The sequence below is a fragment of the Malaclemys terrapin genome, chromosome 12, assembly GCF_027887155.1.
Source record: "Malaclemys terrapin pileata isolate rMalTer1 chromosome 12, rMalTer1.hap1, whole genome shotgun sequence".
Taxonomy (NCBI): domain Eukaryota; kingdom Metazoa; phylum Chordata; order Testudines; family Emydidae; genus Malaclemys; species Malaclemys terrapin.
Window position 1 is genome coordinate 10,642,538 of NC_071516.1, and position 15,148 is coordinate 10,657,685.

The window sequence follows — 15,148 nt, forward strand, 5'->3', positions numbered from 1 at the left end:
CTTTTCTCCACAACAATGAGGGCCAGAAACGTATCCCTTCCCCCCCCCCCGCTAAAATTAAAGTTGAAATTCTCACATAACTAGTCCACTACACCAGTGGCTCTGAGGAAAAACACCAAATATTGAGAACCATGATAAAATTGTGGGAGTTGCTAACAGTATAGTGAATTCTGCTTATAGGGAGTTTTTCTAGTGAAAAATTGAAAGCATTCACCAAATAATGAAGTTTACGGTAGCTTGTATCTGTTAATAAGTGTGTAGAACATCTACTATGAGGTGTTATTTGCAGTATTGTGATATTTGGTATTTCTTGTGAAAGCTCTAACTTCTGCAGTCATGTGAATGTGAGAATCTCAGCTTTCATTTAAAAAAACAAACAAAATAATGTTCTAGCCCTCAAGGTTGCAGCGAACAGCTTGAAAACGTAAATTCCTAAAGCAGTGGGTCTCAATCAGCACAGAGCTGCAGCCCATGTGACATCCTCAGAGCCATACAGGTAGCATTGGATGTGGCCCACATAACACATTACGCTCCAGGCCAATGGGGGCTGCGGGAAGCGGTGGCCAGAATGTCCCTCAGCCCACACTGCTTTCTGCAGCTCCCATTGGCCAAGAACGACAAACCGTGGCCACTGGGAGCTGCGATCGGCCGAACCTGCAGACGTGGCAGGTAAACAAACCTGCCCGGCCTGCCAGGGGCTTACCCTGAACAAGCTGCACCCCTAGTTTGGGAACCACTGATATACACTAATACATAATTTTACATGCAAAACTGCAAATACAAGTGTCTAATGAGATACTTTTGCTGTTTCTTCAGTGATCTAATTTGTATGCATAACTGTCACAATTGTGGCCACCTGTTAGGCCCCACTTGCACATTTCCAATTTGTACATACAGCTGTGCCTATCTCTTTCGAACATCTGGCTCTGGGTATCCAGAGATTGGAACTCCACTCTTTGTGGCTTGTCATACAGAGGTGCAAGTGAAATCCATTTCTTACCGGTTCGGGGGAGGAGGCTACGGGGGACACGTGACCTCCTCACATGACCCTCCACTTGACTCCTCCCTGCCCCCATCCTGGGGCCCCCACACTCTCGCCATCCCTTCCCCATGTTCCGAAGGTCCAGGAGGAGAAGGATAGAGCCCCCCCCCCATCCCTAGGAAACATAGGAAAACGAGCAGAACATTGGCAGCTCCTCCGGCGCCTATACCGCCCCAGCTCCGCCCCCATCCCTGTCCTCCGGCAGGGCTGCTGGTGGGAGCCGGAAGAGACGCAGCTCCGTGGAAGGGCAGAGGGCAGGGCTGGGGGTTCTGCTCCTTTCCCTGCTTCAGTTTCCAGGAGAGCCCTGAACCACAGGGCTGTCCCGGGAACCGCAGTGGGGAAAGGAGCAGCTCCTCTGGCACGGCTGTACCGCCCCCAGCCCCGCCCCCAGTCCTATCCTCCAGCAGGGCTGGCTGCTGTACAGATGGAGGAGAGACCCTGTTTGGAAGGGCGGTACAGCTGCGCTGGAGGAGCTGCAGGTGTGGGGCCGCCTAGTGGCCCCATGTTCTGTTGCTCCTCTTTCTGGTACACTGTACCAACTATAAATATCTTGCTCGTATGGCGTACCATACCGTACTGCCCTACTTGTGCTGCTGGTTCCATATATAGAATACAGTATGGACCTGCATCTAACTTGCTTTATAGTGATAGACTCAAAGAGCTCAATCTATTTAGCATTACAAAGAGAAGGTTAAGGAGTGACTTGATTAGTCTAAGTACCTGCAAGGAGAACAAATATTTAATAATGGGCTTTTCGCTCTATCAGAGAAAGGTATAACATGATCTAATGGCTGGAAGTTGAAGCTAGACAAATTCAGACTGGAAATAGGGTGCAATTCTTAACATAATTTAATATTAGAACAACTTACTATGGTCTGTGGTGGAGTCTCCATCAGTAAGAATTTTAAATCAAGATTGGTTATTTTTCTAAAAGATCTGCTCTGGGAATTATTTTGGGGACATTCTGTGGCCTGTTATACAGGTCAGACTAGACAATCACAATAGTCACTTATGGCCTCGGCATCTATGAAATAGGGGACAGACACAACTGGTCAGAAAACATTTTTGTTCCTCCCTAAAACTTGGGAGGGTTTTGTGAAAAAACAAAAACTTTCAGCCAAAAATCTTACAGCTGAAAGCCAAAAACTCTATTCTGAAATGCCACTGTGGTGCCTTATTGGGCTTGTTGTTCAGGAGCCTCTTACCCCTGTTGTCTTCTCTGGCTCGGGCTCCTAAGACAATCTACATCAGGGATCTCACACTCAAATCACCACGAGGGCCACATGAGGACTAGTACATTGGCCTGAGGGCTGCATCACTGACACCTTTTCATATAAAGATACAAAAGCCCCCCCCTCTCTCCTGGACCCGCCCCCCACTCCACCCCTTCCATGAGACCCCACCCCTGCCCCACCTCTTCCAACCCCTTCCCCAAATCCCTGCCCCAGCCCCGCCTCTTCTCCGCCTCCTCCCTTGAGCGCGCAGCTCCCTGCTCCTCCCCCTCCCTCCTGGAAAGCGCTAAGTGCCGCCAAACAGATGTTTTGCAGCGGGAAGCGCCTGGAGGTAGGCAGAGGAGTGGGGATGCAGCACGCTGAGGGGGATGGGTAGTGGCAGGAAATAACTCCAGGAGGGCAGGGAGCTTGGCAGGCCTCAGCATATAACTCCACGGGCTACGTGTTTGAAACCGCTGGTCTACATCTTCCCTAATTCACTACAGTCTTACTGAGCCACTGTGCTGCCTTATAGGTGTCCCTGGCCAGAGTACATCAAATAAAATTGAAATATTTTGGTTTTCAATTAAAAGTAAAAAAATTTTCACAGAAAACAGCCACTTTTCATTAAAAATTTTTGTCAAACCAAATTTTCCATCAGACTCTTGATGAAAAATTTCAACCCGCCCTAGACAGTCTATGGTTCATTATCCATACTAAGGCAAGGAGAGCTTGTGATGAAATGAGTCACTTTATTAGAATTTCCACCTACCAGCACACAAACCAAAAGCTGGTCTCAGCTGCAGCGGGCAGCACTCTGATCAGATCATCAGAGACCTGCATGGATGCTATGTGAAGGGCAACCCTTTGAACTTCCGCTATACCAATCACCCTTATATAACAATTGCAGCTGCTCCACCTGGTACAAAATCATATTTGTATCATAGTGCATGATCCTTTGCACAGTTGTTGCCCCAAAACAGGCTCATTAGCTACTAAGAAGCACTTGATCAGAACCTTACTAAGTATGGATCAAAAGACGCTAGGCACCAAATAAAGGTGCCTTTGAAATCCAGGTCCTGAACTGAAATTTGTCAAAGTTATTCATCTTCCCAAGCTAATGCACTGTTGTTTGGAGGCTACTCTGCTTATGCCATTATGGGATGACGGCCTGCTCTGCATTGATCCAAGAGTGTTCTGCAGAGCAGGTGGAATGACTATTAGACACAGGCTGTAACCCTTCTATACCCCATTCACACTTAGAAAGTGTGAAACACCTGAATTCTCAACACGGTTCTGCCACTGGCCTTGAGCAATGTATGGTGCCTTCTGGGCCTCAGTTTCCCCATTTGTGTTACAATAACTTTGATGCATGGCCAGCACTTTCCCAGTAGTGGGTGTCTGAAGAATATTCTGAAGCAAACCTCCCTATATGCTGTGTTCTTTGCATTTTTAAACTTTTGTGGGTAGATGTTCATTTCTGAGCGTACTCTTGACCAAGAACTATTAAGCAGGAGAATGATTGGTTCCCTGAGGCAGCTTCTGTAGGAAGCTGTTCCACATGGAGAGGAGGTTCATGACTGTAGGGTGTGTGCTGGATAAAGTACTATCTAGTGGTACATGTAGGCAATTATCTCAGATGACTTTTCCTCAGCCACTAAGGACTGGCAACATGACCTGACAGTATGGAAGTCTGTAGCTCCCTAGCAGAAACTGAACACATAATCTGTGTGGCCTGAGGTATCTCTATAACAGGTCTCATGAACAGTCATTCACCTGACTCCATGTAATATTCAGACATTATTTGTGTAAAATACCCAGTTTTGGTAACTTGACATTTTGAGTCTCATAATGTTTGGTATTTTTCCCTAAAACCGTAGCTCCTGGAGTCATGTGAGAATCTCAGATTTCATTTAAAAAAATAAATCTAGCCCTCCTCTTTACAGAGAATGTTTAACATGAATTCTAAAGACTCAATAACCAGAAGACAAATAAAGAACCAGATTATTTTTTTTTAAAGTCTCATAAATTTTAAATCAACCTCCTAATTTTGCGGGCCCAGATTCATGATTGTTCAATGCCTGGGACTGACAATACTGTAGATTCTCAGATTCCTTGTGAAGAGAGCAGAGGTCTATGGAGCATCCAAGTAAATTTTTCTTTTACTCATTTTACATTAATTTTGCACATATTAATAATGCGTTTATACAGGGCTACAAAGAGTGACCACATAAAGAAACTACTCCTCAATCTTGCCTTATAGCCCCAGGACCATTTAGAACAAAAACCAACAACTCATTTACCCACAAACTCTTTGTATAATATCACTTTCTAATTCACATCTGTGGGAATAAACCACTAAAAAACATACTAAATATACTCTGCCTTATGATCAAATTTACATGTAGTATTGGATAGCTCTGATATCTTCATTCTAGGTTTAGTTTTGAGTGGATGACAATATTGTTGCAATCTTCCTTCACAGCAAAGCAGAAAGTCTATTTATGTACAGCACAGCTTTATCTTTGAAAGGTACGTGTTCCCACAAACACACCAAACAGAAAGCGGTATTGCCTGCAGCCTCCACTTTTGGATTTTCCACATGCCTTAGTGTTTCAAAATCTTTCTTTAAAGAAAAAAAAATGAGAGCACTAACAGTATGACCAGCCAGTAAGACAGCATCTTAAGAGCAGACAAGAAAAGTAGCCAGAAAATGTTTGCTAAATAAAGTTACGACAAGGGGGAGAATAGAGAACATCTCTGTAGGTGAAATTTATTCAGCAGTAATATTTCAAAGGGTGCAATTGCTGTCATTGGTAGTATTGTTTATGCATGGGATTTTCATAAGTAGCTGAGGGAGTTATCCACTGAATTTCCTTAAATGCTTATGAAAATACCACCCTATTTCTATGGCAATAGTGCCAGAAGCTATAACTGAGATAGGGGCCCCGTTGTACAGGTGCTGCGCAAACACACAGTACTACAAGTCTCTGCCCTCAAGTAATTACAATCTAAATAGGCCAGTCAAATAAAAGGGTGGCAGATAGCCTAGTATTGCCATTTTATTAGTAGGGGAAACTGAGGCACAGACTTCATAACTTATTCAAGGTGTTACAAGATGTTTTGCCGAGCTAGGTAGTGAACCCAGATCTCCTGCATCCTAGTTCAGTGTTTGAACTACAAGACATTGCTCCTGTCAGAGAAAATAAAGTACTTCAAAGAGCAATCTTTATGGGGCAGGTCCTAAGCTGATCTTATAGTCTTTTCCATGCTTCAAAGAGATGTACCATCATCGTGAATCAAAGAAATCGGGGACTCTTAAAAACATCACTATAGACAGAACTTGTTGTACCCAACACTCGCTCCATGGCTTATCTACTCCAGAGAGTAATAACATGGACTGAAGTTGGGAAGCAAGGGGGAAGTACTGTAAGAAAGTACAGTACAGTACTCATGTTTGGTGTATTTGCCTGTTTCATGAATGCATTATTACAATCGATGTTGAGATGTTACTCCTGAGCGCTCTGTATAAAATGAAGCCAAGCTTTGTGCTATGGGCAGAAGAGAAGGGGGAATCTACGAGTGAAGGTATTCACTTCACTCTTGTGCTTTCTGCTCAGATGGCGATGCATTGACTTGGTATCCTGAACTTTCTAAAAGCGTGTGTGTGTGTGTGTGTGTGAGACAGCAGTCCTTGTGCATTGCAGAAGAAGCTGTGGAGGCCTCGCATAAGATCTAGGCATCCGTTAAGCCTTCACTCACAGGATGTGTGTTCTCAAGGAATCTGAAGTTGGGTAAAAAGGTGGTAGAAGCCTACCTCTCTCTAACTCAGATGCCAAGTTCCATACTTAATATTTTAATGAGGACAGATTCCTTCATTCTACCTTGCTGCTTTTGAAAAAGACTTGCCAGACTGGATCAGACTAGTGGTCCATCTAGTCTCCTTTCTCCAGCTGTGGCTACCAGCTGCTTCAGAGGAAGGCAGAAGACTGTCTTTCCTACAACAAAAAGTGAGGGCAGGAGACTCTCATTACCATTGCCAAGTCCTCTCCCCCTGCCACTGCCTTCCCTCTCCACACACACACACACACAAAATTGTGCTTAGAATTCAAAAATAAAAAGTAAATCAAAATAACAAAATGTGAACTGATTCTAGCTACAAATTAAATAACGAACTAACCCAATTTACCACCAGGGCCTCTGGGATTTCCATAAAACACAACACAGTCTGTTAGTTAGATTTCACAGTGCCCATTCATTAAGAGAGGCATTTATATCCTTCAGGTTAGCAGATCTTTTCCTTCTCCAACCAGCTATTCACCATCACTAACTCTATAAACCACAAAAATCTATGTTAAGTGTCTGGCTCAAAACCACAAGGCAAGAAAATTCTAAGGCAAAGCTGAAAATCTCTTACCCACGTTAAGGTATGTGTCAAATCACTGCTTGCTCACTCACAGCAAGGCAGGTGGAGGTGAAGAGACCCAACTGAAACTCTGACCTTTTGTTAAGGAAGACCATGTGATTATCATGATACTATTTACATAAGGGGAGAGAAATTTCCTTCTGATCCTGTGAGGTGTAAGACTTCTGCAGAGTTGAGTGCAAATAGATTAATTGATGTATTGGCCTCTGCTATATTATTCTTAATATACATTTTTAGCACGAACCAATAATGCTTGCAGCAGAGCCATCAGAACATATGATAGGATGTGGATTAACATGACTACCAGCTGTATTTGTTATGCATATTGACTATGCACTAAAACTCTAATTTTGAAACCTTCAGTTGCTTGTTAATGAGGCCTGCACTGTCTCATCTATATTTACCTTTGTAACCAAGAAGCTCTCCACCAGAACCACTGAAACCGTACTTTACCCTTTGGCATGCAAACCTACAGTTCTGGCTGCACAGAATGTATACTATAGATGGGGCTGGTCACATCACCCATGAAGGTTGCCTCACACTTCCCATGATAAGACCCTATTTTCAGCTGCTTATAATTTTAGCAAACTTTAATAATTTGGGCTGAAATTTTCCTTACCCGGTATCTGTTTCAGACTGGTGTTTGTCTTTTTTGGGGGGTGGGGTGGTGGTGGAATTTCAGCCAAAATGGATCAGCCATCTGAAGATGAGACTAGGGAAAATACTTTTTGCCCATGTGAAAATAAGCATGCACTCTGGCAACCTTTTTCTTTGAAATGCTCTAGCACAGGGGCTCTCAAACTGGGGGATGGGATCCCTCAGGGGGTTGCGAGGTTATTACATGGGGGGTCGCGAGCTGTCAGCTTCCACCCCAAACCCCGCTTTGCCTCCAGCATTTATAATGGTGTTAAATATATTTAAAAGTGTTCTTAATTTATAAGGGGGGGGGGTCACACTCAGAGGCTTGCTATGTGACAGGGATCACCAGTACAAAAGTTTGAGAACCACTACTTAGCACCCCCATGCTCTGGAGCAGGGACTCTCAGTTTGCTAGGAGGATGTCCTTTTGCCATCCCTGTGAAAATCTGCCCAAATGTGGCCAGGTTCTAAGCCTTGGAAAACTGCAGTTTGCACATGTCCAGACTGCTCAATTTTAGCAGCTAAAATCTCTGAAGATTGTGCTTTCACTGGGCGTGTTTGAGCCTCTCACAGCTTCTAATGCTGACCAGACAGCTTCTATAGTCCATCATCCCCACAAAGCAACTCATGCATGCTTCAGTCCAAGGCTAGAAGGACTTTCCTTGTAGTGGCTGCTCCCAACGGCTCCTGGCCAGGGTGGGACTAGTGAGACTGGTATTGGGGGAGGGAACTGACCGGGAGTTGGAGGGGGAGACTGGGACTTGCTGAGCAAACAGACTGGCACCAGAAGCTGTAGAAGGGAGAGACTGGGAGCTGGTGCAGGAAATCGGGGGCAGGGACTGGGAGCCAGTTGGCTTGTGAGGATGATGCTGAGTTTGGATGAGGTGCTGGGGGGAAGGGAAAGAGAGAGACTACATACCATTTGGGGGGAAATGGGGAGAGGGGAGGAGCGATGGATCCTACAAAGAACCGGGGTATGGCGGCGGATGATCTAGACAAGGAGATTGGGACTGAGTGTGGGGAGGGGAGAAGATTGGTTCTCAGACAGTGATCCCAGAGGAGGAGACTAGCATTGGGCTAGGCAAGGGGATTGGGATGAGAAGCCTGAGGAGTGGAAACTGGAAAGGCAAGGAGGGCGGGACAGGGAGACATAGACCCTGGAGTGGGGAAGAGACAGGACGGGGGCAGACGGGTTGGAGGGGATGGGGCAAAAGGGGTCAAGCTTGGAGAGAACAAGTCTGTACCCACTGGCGCACACCCCTCTCCAGTCAGGAATGGAACCCAAGATTCCAGAGCTTCACCATTTCTCTAATGTCAGCGAATGCCGTGAAACTGACCAGCAAAATGTGTCCCATCCCCCCTCTGGTGCTGGCTCGCATATAGAATGACAACCTACTACTGCTATTGGTTACTCCGTTAGCTCAAGTGACTCAGGCCTGTGAGGACACGCTAAAGTTTCCAACCAGGCTGACAACTCATGTGGGTGTCAATATGATACCACATGATGAAATATGAATTTTAATTTGCTTTTTTTATAAACCGAGGAATTTAAACACAAAAATACTATGTTAAAAGTTCATTAAGGTCTCAAAATCAAGGTTGCCTGTACATTTGTGTGTAATACATACTTATATAAGACTGTGTGATGTATTCTCAAAGTACGGCACTAAGTGTTCTTTAGAAAAGGTCAGAAAGAATAGTTATTTAAGTAAAACATCTTCAGCTTCTCTTTGCTCTGCTTGTGCGTGGAAGCCACAGACAGATTTCAGAACAGCTTTTCATATACCAGATGAATCTCAGAGGAGTGGGGGTGGGAAAGAATCAATTTCTTTTTTTAGTGTGTGCATTTCATTTTATTGGTGGTTGATTTCAACATCGTGTGTCCAAATTATAAATACTCCTATTGAAGGTCTCAACACTTCATCATATGCAAATGAAAAGGTCTGCATGGACAGTATAGGAAATTCCTTTGTTTTTCTAGGTTTGGATTGAACAGGTGTCTCATTAGCTTTGTTACTGAATGTCATCATTTTAATGCTTCATCCTTACAACACTATGCAAAATGCATTCACGCAAATGCTGGGGACAACTGCTACATTAGGCTACATACATTTAAAGATTTTTCTGAGAAATAAGAGGACTGATGCTGGAAATCAGGCAACCACTTCCCCATCAATGCTCCAAATCGAGAAGCTTGCTGCTCAGTGCTACACTGACACAACACTGAACTGAAAAGCCCGGCAACACTTGTATCTGAAAGAACTTGATTTCCCAAATATCAGTAAATCAGTGTTCCTTGTGCAGAGGCGGTCTGCACTGTAACTTTGAATATACACTGTTTTTGCTGTCTGGCCAATAACAGTGAAGCCAAACACATGCAACAAACAGTTCCACAATGAATCTAACACCTTAGATATTTGCAGTTTTGGAGAGAAACATTCTTTGACTAAAAAACCTTTCTTTACTTGTGCAGCACAAGCTGAGAAGAACAATCCTGAATTATTAGCAGGGGGATGGGCAGAATAACCTAGGTCTCTTCTATCTCCTCTGAGCTCTACTGGTAAGGAAAATATCAGAACAAGTTACACATCAAGTCAATATTCCAAATTGCTTATGGATGCTTTTAAAAAAAATCACTAAAAGCGAGCTCCACACGCCCAGGTATAGTACATTCTCTGACAATTTCTATTGAACATGTAAACAAAAGTGTAGACACCAAGGATAAAATATGTAATCTAAAATCTTGAGTATTTCTACAATGTCCACCTCCATTAAAACTGCTGATTAGCCTAGGCTAGCATATTTACAAAAGAATCTATGGTATCTTTAAAAGAAATGGCACCAATAAAATGGAGTAAACATTTAGTGACCTTCCTTTCATTTCTTGCATTCCTTGTTACTCACCCCTGAGTGCTGCCTCTTGCTCAGAGCACATTGAATGCAGCAGCTTGATCCAAGGAAGAAAATGATTAGTTTTCTTTCAGCCTTTCTTATTGTTATCACTTGAAATTTCTTCACCTCTTCTTTTCAGGTCACATAAAAATATAAGGGCAGACCCCTTCAGGGTCTAGACGGATTCTGTTTACATGATGTACAAAGAATGAATGCATTTCCTATTTTAACCAGGAAAATCACGTCCTTGCTGACAGCTGCCTGGATCATTTATAGTATCCTATGTGATTGTAAAATCCTATGCAATGTTCAAAATCAAGCTTGCTTTTCTAAATGGAGGACCTGATGAAAATCTGTAAGTCAACTTGTCTTCATCCTGCAAGTTTCTCTTTCCTGTAGAAGAAGCTGAAAGTCACTGTTTATTCCACAAAGCTTTTTAACTGGAGACGTTGAAGCAAAAAAGGAGGGTACTGAAAGGCCCAGAACCATCTTAGTGCTGAAACCATACTCCCTACGTATATTATAGCTCACTAAGGTACCTCTGTCAACCCCACAGTAGCTGTTACTCAGCTCCCACGTTAAACCCGTGATTCCCTTCTCCCTAGGCAATTTTGGTTTATAGCACTGTCAGCAAACTGCTGCAGCCACTGTTTGAAAGGATTCCAACCTAAATTATAGTGAAAGCCCGCTCAAGGCATCATGCTTGTTTTTTTTCCCCCTAGAATACTTAAATTTGATCATACTCCCCATGCAATCTTCACAAGCTCCCTGCAATGTAGGCAAACAAAGCTTTGCTTTCCTCTTCCAATCTTCGTTAGGGGGACTCGGCATTAAAATGTTTTGGAAAGGCAGATGCTCCAGCATTAGAGCAAAGAAGCAGAAAAAAAGGAAGACGCCCTGTGAACAGCTGCACAGCTCTGTGCTTCAAGCAAGCAAGATACCAGAACAGTTTTGCACATTGTTTTTTCACTGGGAATGTATTATTACCATCTAAATTTAAAATCACTGCTTCTTTCCTGCACTAGGGCAAATGCAGACCTTAAACCACAACCACTGACCTGCTCTGTTCTTCCTACTGCTCCAACACAGAAAATAAGTACAAATGGGTAAAACCACAACCTTCAGGTTCGATGGTGTATGTGCTTGCAAGGTGTTGATACAGAATCAGCCAAAGAGAGAGAGGAATTCTTGTGCACTTTATGGGATTAATCAATATTCACGTTTCTTTGCTGACATCTAATTCTGCCAGCTGCTCCAGCTCCCTACAGACTGTCCACAAAAGACCTGGCTCCTATTAATAAGCACCTTTCTCTTGAGTGTGTTAGTGGAGAGGAAAGATTGGATACTTGCTCCATGTGTTCAAGATGACATTTTTTTTCACTTTAAAAACCCCCTATATACAAGGTGGGACACTTGGAAGAGCATAAATTATGGTGGGGAAAATGGATTAAAAGTATCTTGGGTAAATTTTGTTAACCAGATCAACAAAAACACTATCAGTACAGGCTGAAAAAGCACAAGCAAGACATTTTCATAACTCCTCCTTGCCACGTTTGGACTGATTTCCTTTACAGTCTAAGAGCCTTTATCATCTTTGAGCTAGATTCTTTTCAACTAAAAGATGAAATTTCCATGGAAAGCTTTGAAAACAATTCTTTTTTTTGTTGTTGTTTTTTGTTTTTTAGTTTCTGTAGAAATTTGTCTTCGGTGCGGGTTGGGGGGAGCAGGCTCGCTTTCTGACCAGCTCTACTCAGTATCCTCCCCTACTGGTATCTGTCAAAGTGAGAGGGGAAAGTATCTGTTTTCTATACCACAATCTGTACGTTTCTTTGATTTTTTTTTTTTTTTAATAAAGGAAGAATCCTAAATATTTTTTAGCATCAAGTTCAATAGACTGCGAACATATTTCACCGATTATATGTAATAATCAAAATGTAGTACTTCAAACAGTTCTGGAAAAGATCTGCAATTTACAGCAACAAGAAATTGCAAAACAACTCAAGCAGATTACCACACTGGGATTATTAATCTAAATGCATTTCCAAAGTCTAAGGATAAAATTTGCTAAGGTGTCTAAGTTACTTGGGTGCGCTTGAAAGTTTTATCCCAGGCCTAAAATAAACCCCTGTCGTCATGCTCACTGTGAGATAGGTGTTCATAGGCCCTTCTCTAGCTCAACATGTAAATTTTTCCAAGGTTCTTCAGAGTCCTTGGTGCCTTTTCTAAAGCTTCCTCCTTTTGTTGTCTATAGTAATTTAGTGACCATGAAAACTGTCCCATTGGTCAGTGACTGTACAGCAGGGGCGGGCAAACTTTTTGGCCTGAGGGCTACATCAGGTTTTGTAAATTGTATGGAGGGCCGGTTAGGGGAGGGGGTCGTGGCCTGGCCCCCACCTTCAATCTGCCCCCCCGAGACCCCTGCCCCACCCACACACACTCTCTCCCTGGACCCCTGCCGCCCCATCCAAACCCTCCTCTCATTCCTGATGGCCCCCCCTGGAACCCCTGCTCCCATTCAACCATCCCTTCTCCCTGTCCCCTGACTGCCCCTGGAACCCCTGCCCCTGACTGCCCTCCCATCCAACCCCTCCTCCTTCCTGACTGCCCCCATTAAACCCTCTGTTCCCCCCTGACCGCCCCAACTCCTATCACCACCCCGAACTCCCCTGCCCTCTATTCAACCCCCCTGCTCAGTGCCCCCTTACTGGAGCACCGGTGGCCGATGGTGCTGGAGCCGGGCCATGCCGCCGCCACAACCACACAGCACAGAGCACCAGGTCAGGCCGGGCTCTGCATCTGCGTTGCCTCAGGAGCTCACAGCCCCGCCGCCCAGAGCAGCGGAGCGAGCGAGCTGAGGCTGCGGGGGGAGAGGGGAAATAGTGCGGGGGAGAGGGACAGCAGGGGAGGGGCCGGGGGCTAGCCTCCCGGGCCAGGAGCTTGGGGGCCGGGCAGGATGGTTTCATGGGCCGGATGTGGCCCGCGGGCCATAGTTTGCCCACCTCTGGTGTACAGGCTGGTTGACCACTTTGATACTGACAAATCACCCATTCGGGTAAAAATGCAAGGATCACACGGATGATGCAAATAGTGGTTAACTACTTTTTTGGGGTGCGCAAGGAACATGCACGCATAACAAGCCACAGCCAAATAGCTGTAGACACCTCAGATCAATGGCGATCGCAGATTCTATCCTTTTCAGAACCATAAGCCCCAACTACTTGAACAAATCCATTAATAAACAGCCTTCATCTTACTCATGGGAGTGCCACTAAAGAGCAGCATGGTACAAAGTCTGTTGGAGAGTTTCCATAGACTTCAATGGACTTTGGACCATGTCTTAAGAAGTGAATGTTACACAAAGGTGATGCCCAGTTGAGTACACTTGTATTTTTCAGGTATGATCTTTGCATACCTAATTTCCCCCCCACACCCGCCCCATAGATGTAGCTTACACTGAAACATGGGAGTTTCATTTTTAGTATGGTCATGGGTTTTTTGTTTTTGTTACTACAACTTTAATATTCTTCCATAGAAGAAATAAAGTTCTTTGAGGAATAAATGCAATGACAGATTTTTTTCCCCAGGCAATTTCAAAGAAGCTGTGTGCGTTTGAATATGAGCCTTCTCCCTTATTTCACAGCTTGTTCATATGATGAGATAATCTTGTTATTCAGGTTATCAATTGCCACTTCTTTCAGGCCATTGATCTAACTTGCCACTCAGGAAATACTCTGTTATAATCTCCCAAGCACATACTGCTGAATTTAGGGCTTCCCGGTTTGTTATGGATCTCAGGGAGAGAAGGCTGGAGAGCCATTTTACAAGACTCCTCTCCTTGTAGAGCTGGCTGACAAATGGATAATTCCTGAATGGAGGGAGGCTGCAACTGGCTTGGTGGTTGAGCCTATGGCCATAAAGGGGGGGAGGGATGGCTCAGTGGTTTGAGCATTGGCCTGCTAAACCCAGGGTTTTGAGCTCAATCCTTGAGGGGGGCATATAGGGATTGGGGGGCAAAAATCTGTCTGGGGACTGGTCCTGCTTTGAGTAGGGGGTTGGACTAGATGACCTCCTGAGGTCCCTTCTAACCCTGATATTCCGTGATTCTATAATAGTGGGTGATTCACTAAGGCAGGGAATAGTGGAAAGACAGGTAGAAGAGAGAGTGCTGCTACTCCCAGGATGTGCAAGTGAAGAGTATGTGTTCTGTTAAAATACATTTAAGATATTGGCCATCTTCCAAAATATTTTTTTAAATAGTCTTATTAAAATGTAGTTATATATCTCTATTTGTCCCTCCTTCTGTGTGTAATATGCACATAGCTTTCTCTCTCATACTGATCTGCCTTGAGAAATCACACAGCATGTGAAGGCCCAGTTTTCAAATGTAGGGTGTAGTTAAGCACCCCTATCTGTATTTGGGCAATGAAGCAAAGTGCTTAAGCATATGCTTATTTTTAATCATGTCAGTAGTTTCATTAAAATCAATAGGACTCCTCATGTGCTCAACTGCTTTGCTGATCTGGGGCCTAAATCCATATTTTTGAACACCTGCTGCTGGTGATGGGCAAAAGCCCAAAATGATTTGGACTAGTTTAGTGTCAGGGTTTTCCATGATAGCAAATTTAAATAAGAGAAATTTCCACCATTAACAGAAACCAGGCTTTTTAGTTTTGGCTTTTGCAGGAGATTTAGAACTGTCCACTGTATGCGTTTCCATCGTTACAGTACCTCTGGCAATTTACATTAATTAAATGGGATAAACCATCTCTAAAGCAAGTTCATACCCTAAAAAATCTTAATAAGCTGAAATCTCCTGATATGTTATGGCTTTTCTTTCTTACAAAGGAACTTTGCAGTACTGGGGAGTAAAGTTTTTGCTTAGATGTTCTGTGCAAATATATTTTGAGTGAGTTTACTAAAGTGCCAGGAAACAAATAT

The 15,148-nt window shown here is 43.9% G+C and overlaps 1 protein-coding gene across 4 annotated transcripts in view; it reads right to left on the reverse strand.

Annotated features, from left to right (window-relative positions):
* PHACTR3 (phosphatase and actin regulator 3) overlaps positions 1-15,148 on the reverse strand; it is a 166,837-nt gene that overhangs the window by 112,613 nt on the left and 39,076 nt on the right. Inside the window, exon 1 of one of the 4 annotated variants that reach the window (XM_054045728.1) lies at positions 10,223-10,287. The exons of the other annotated variants lie outside the window; for them this stretch is intronic. Within the exon in view, the coding sequence (XP_053901703.1) occupies positions 10,223-10,253 (31 nt within the window). The 5' untranslated portion in view covers positions 10,254-10,287. Of the gene's footprint in view, positions 1-10,222; positions 10,288-15,148 lie in introns of those variants that run through there. 4 annotated transcript variants of the gene reach the window in all.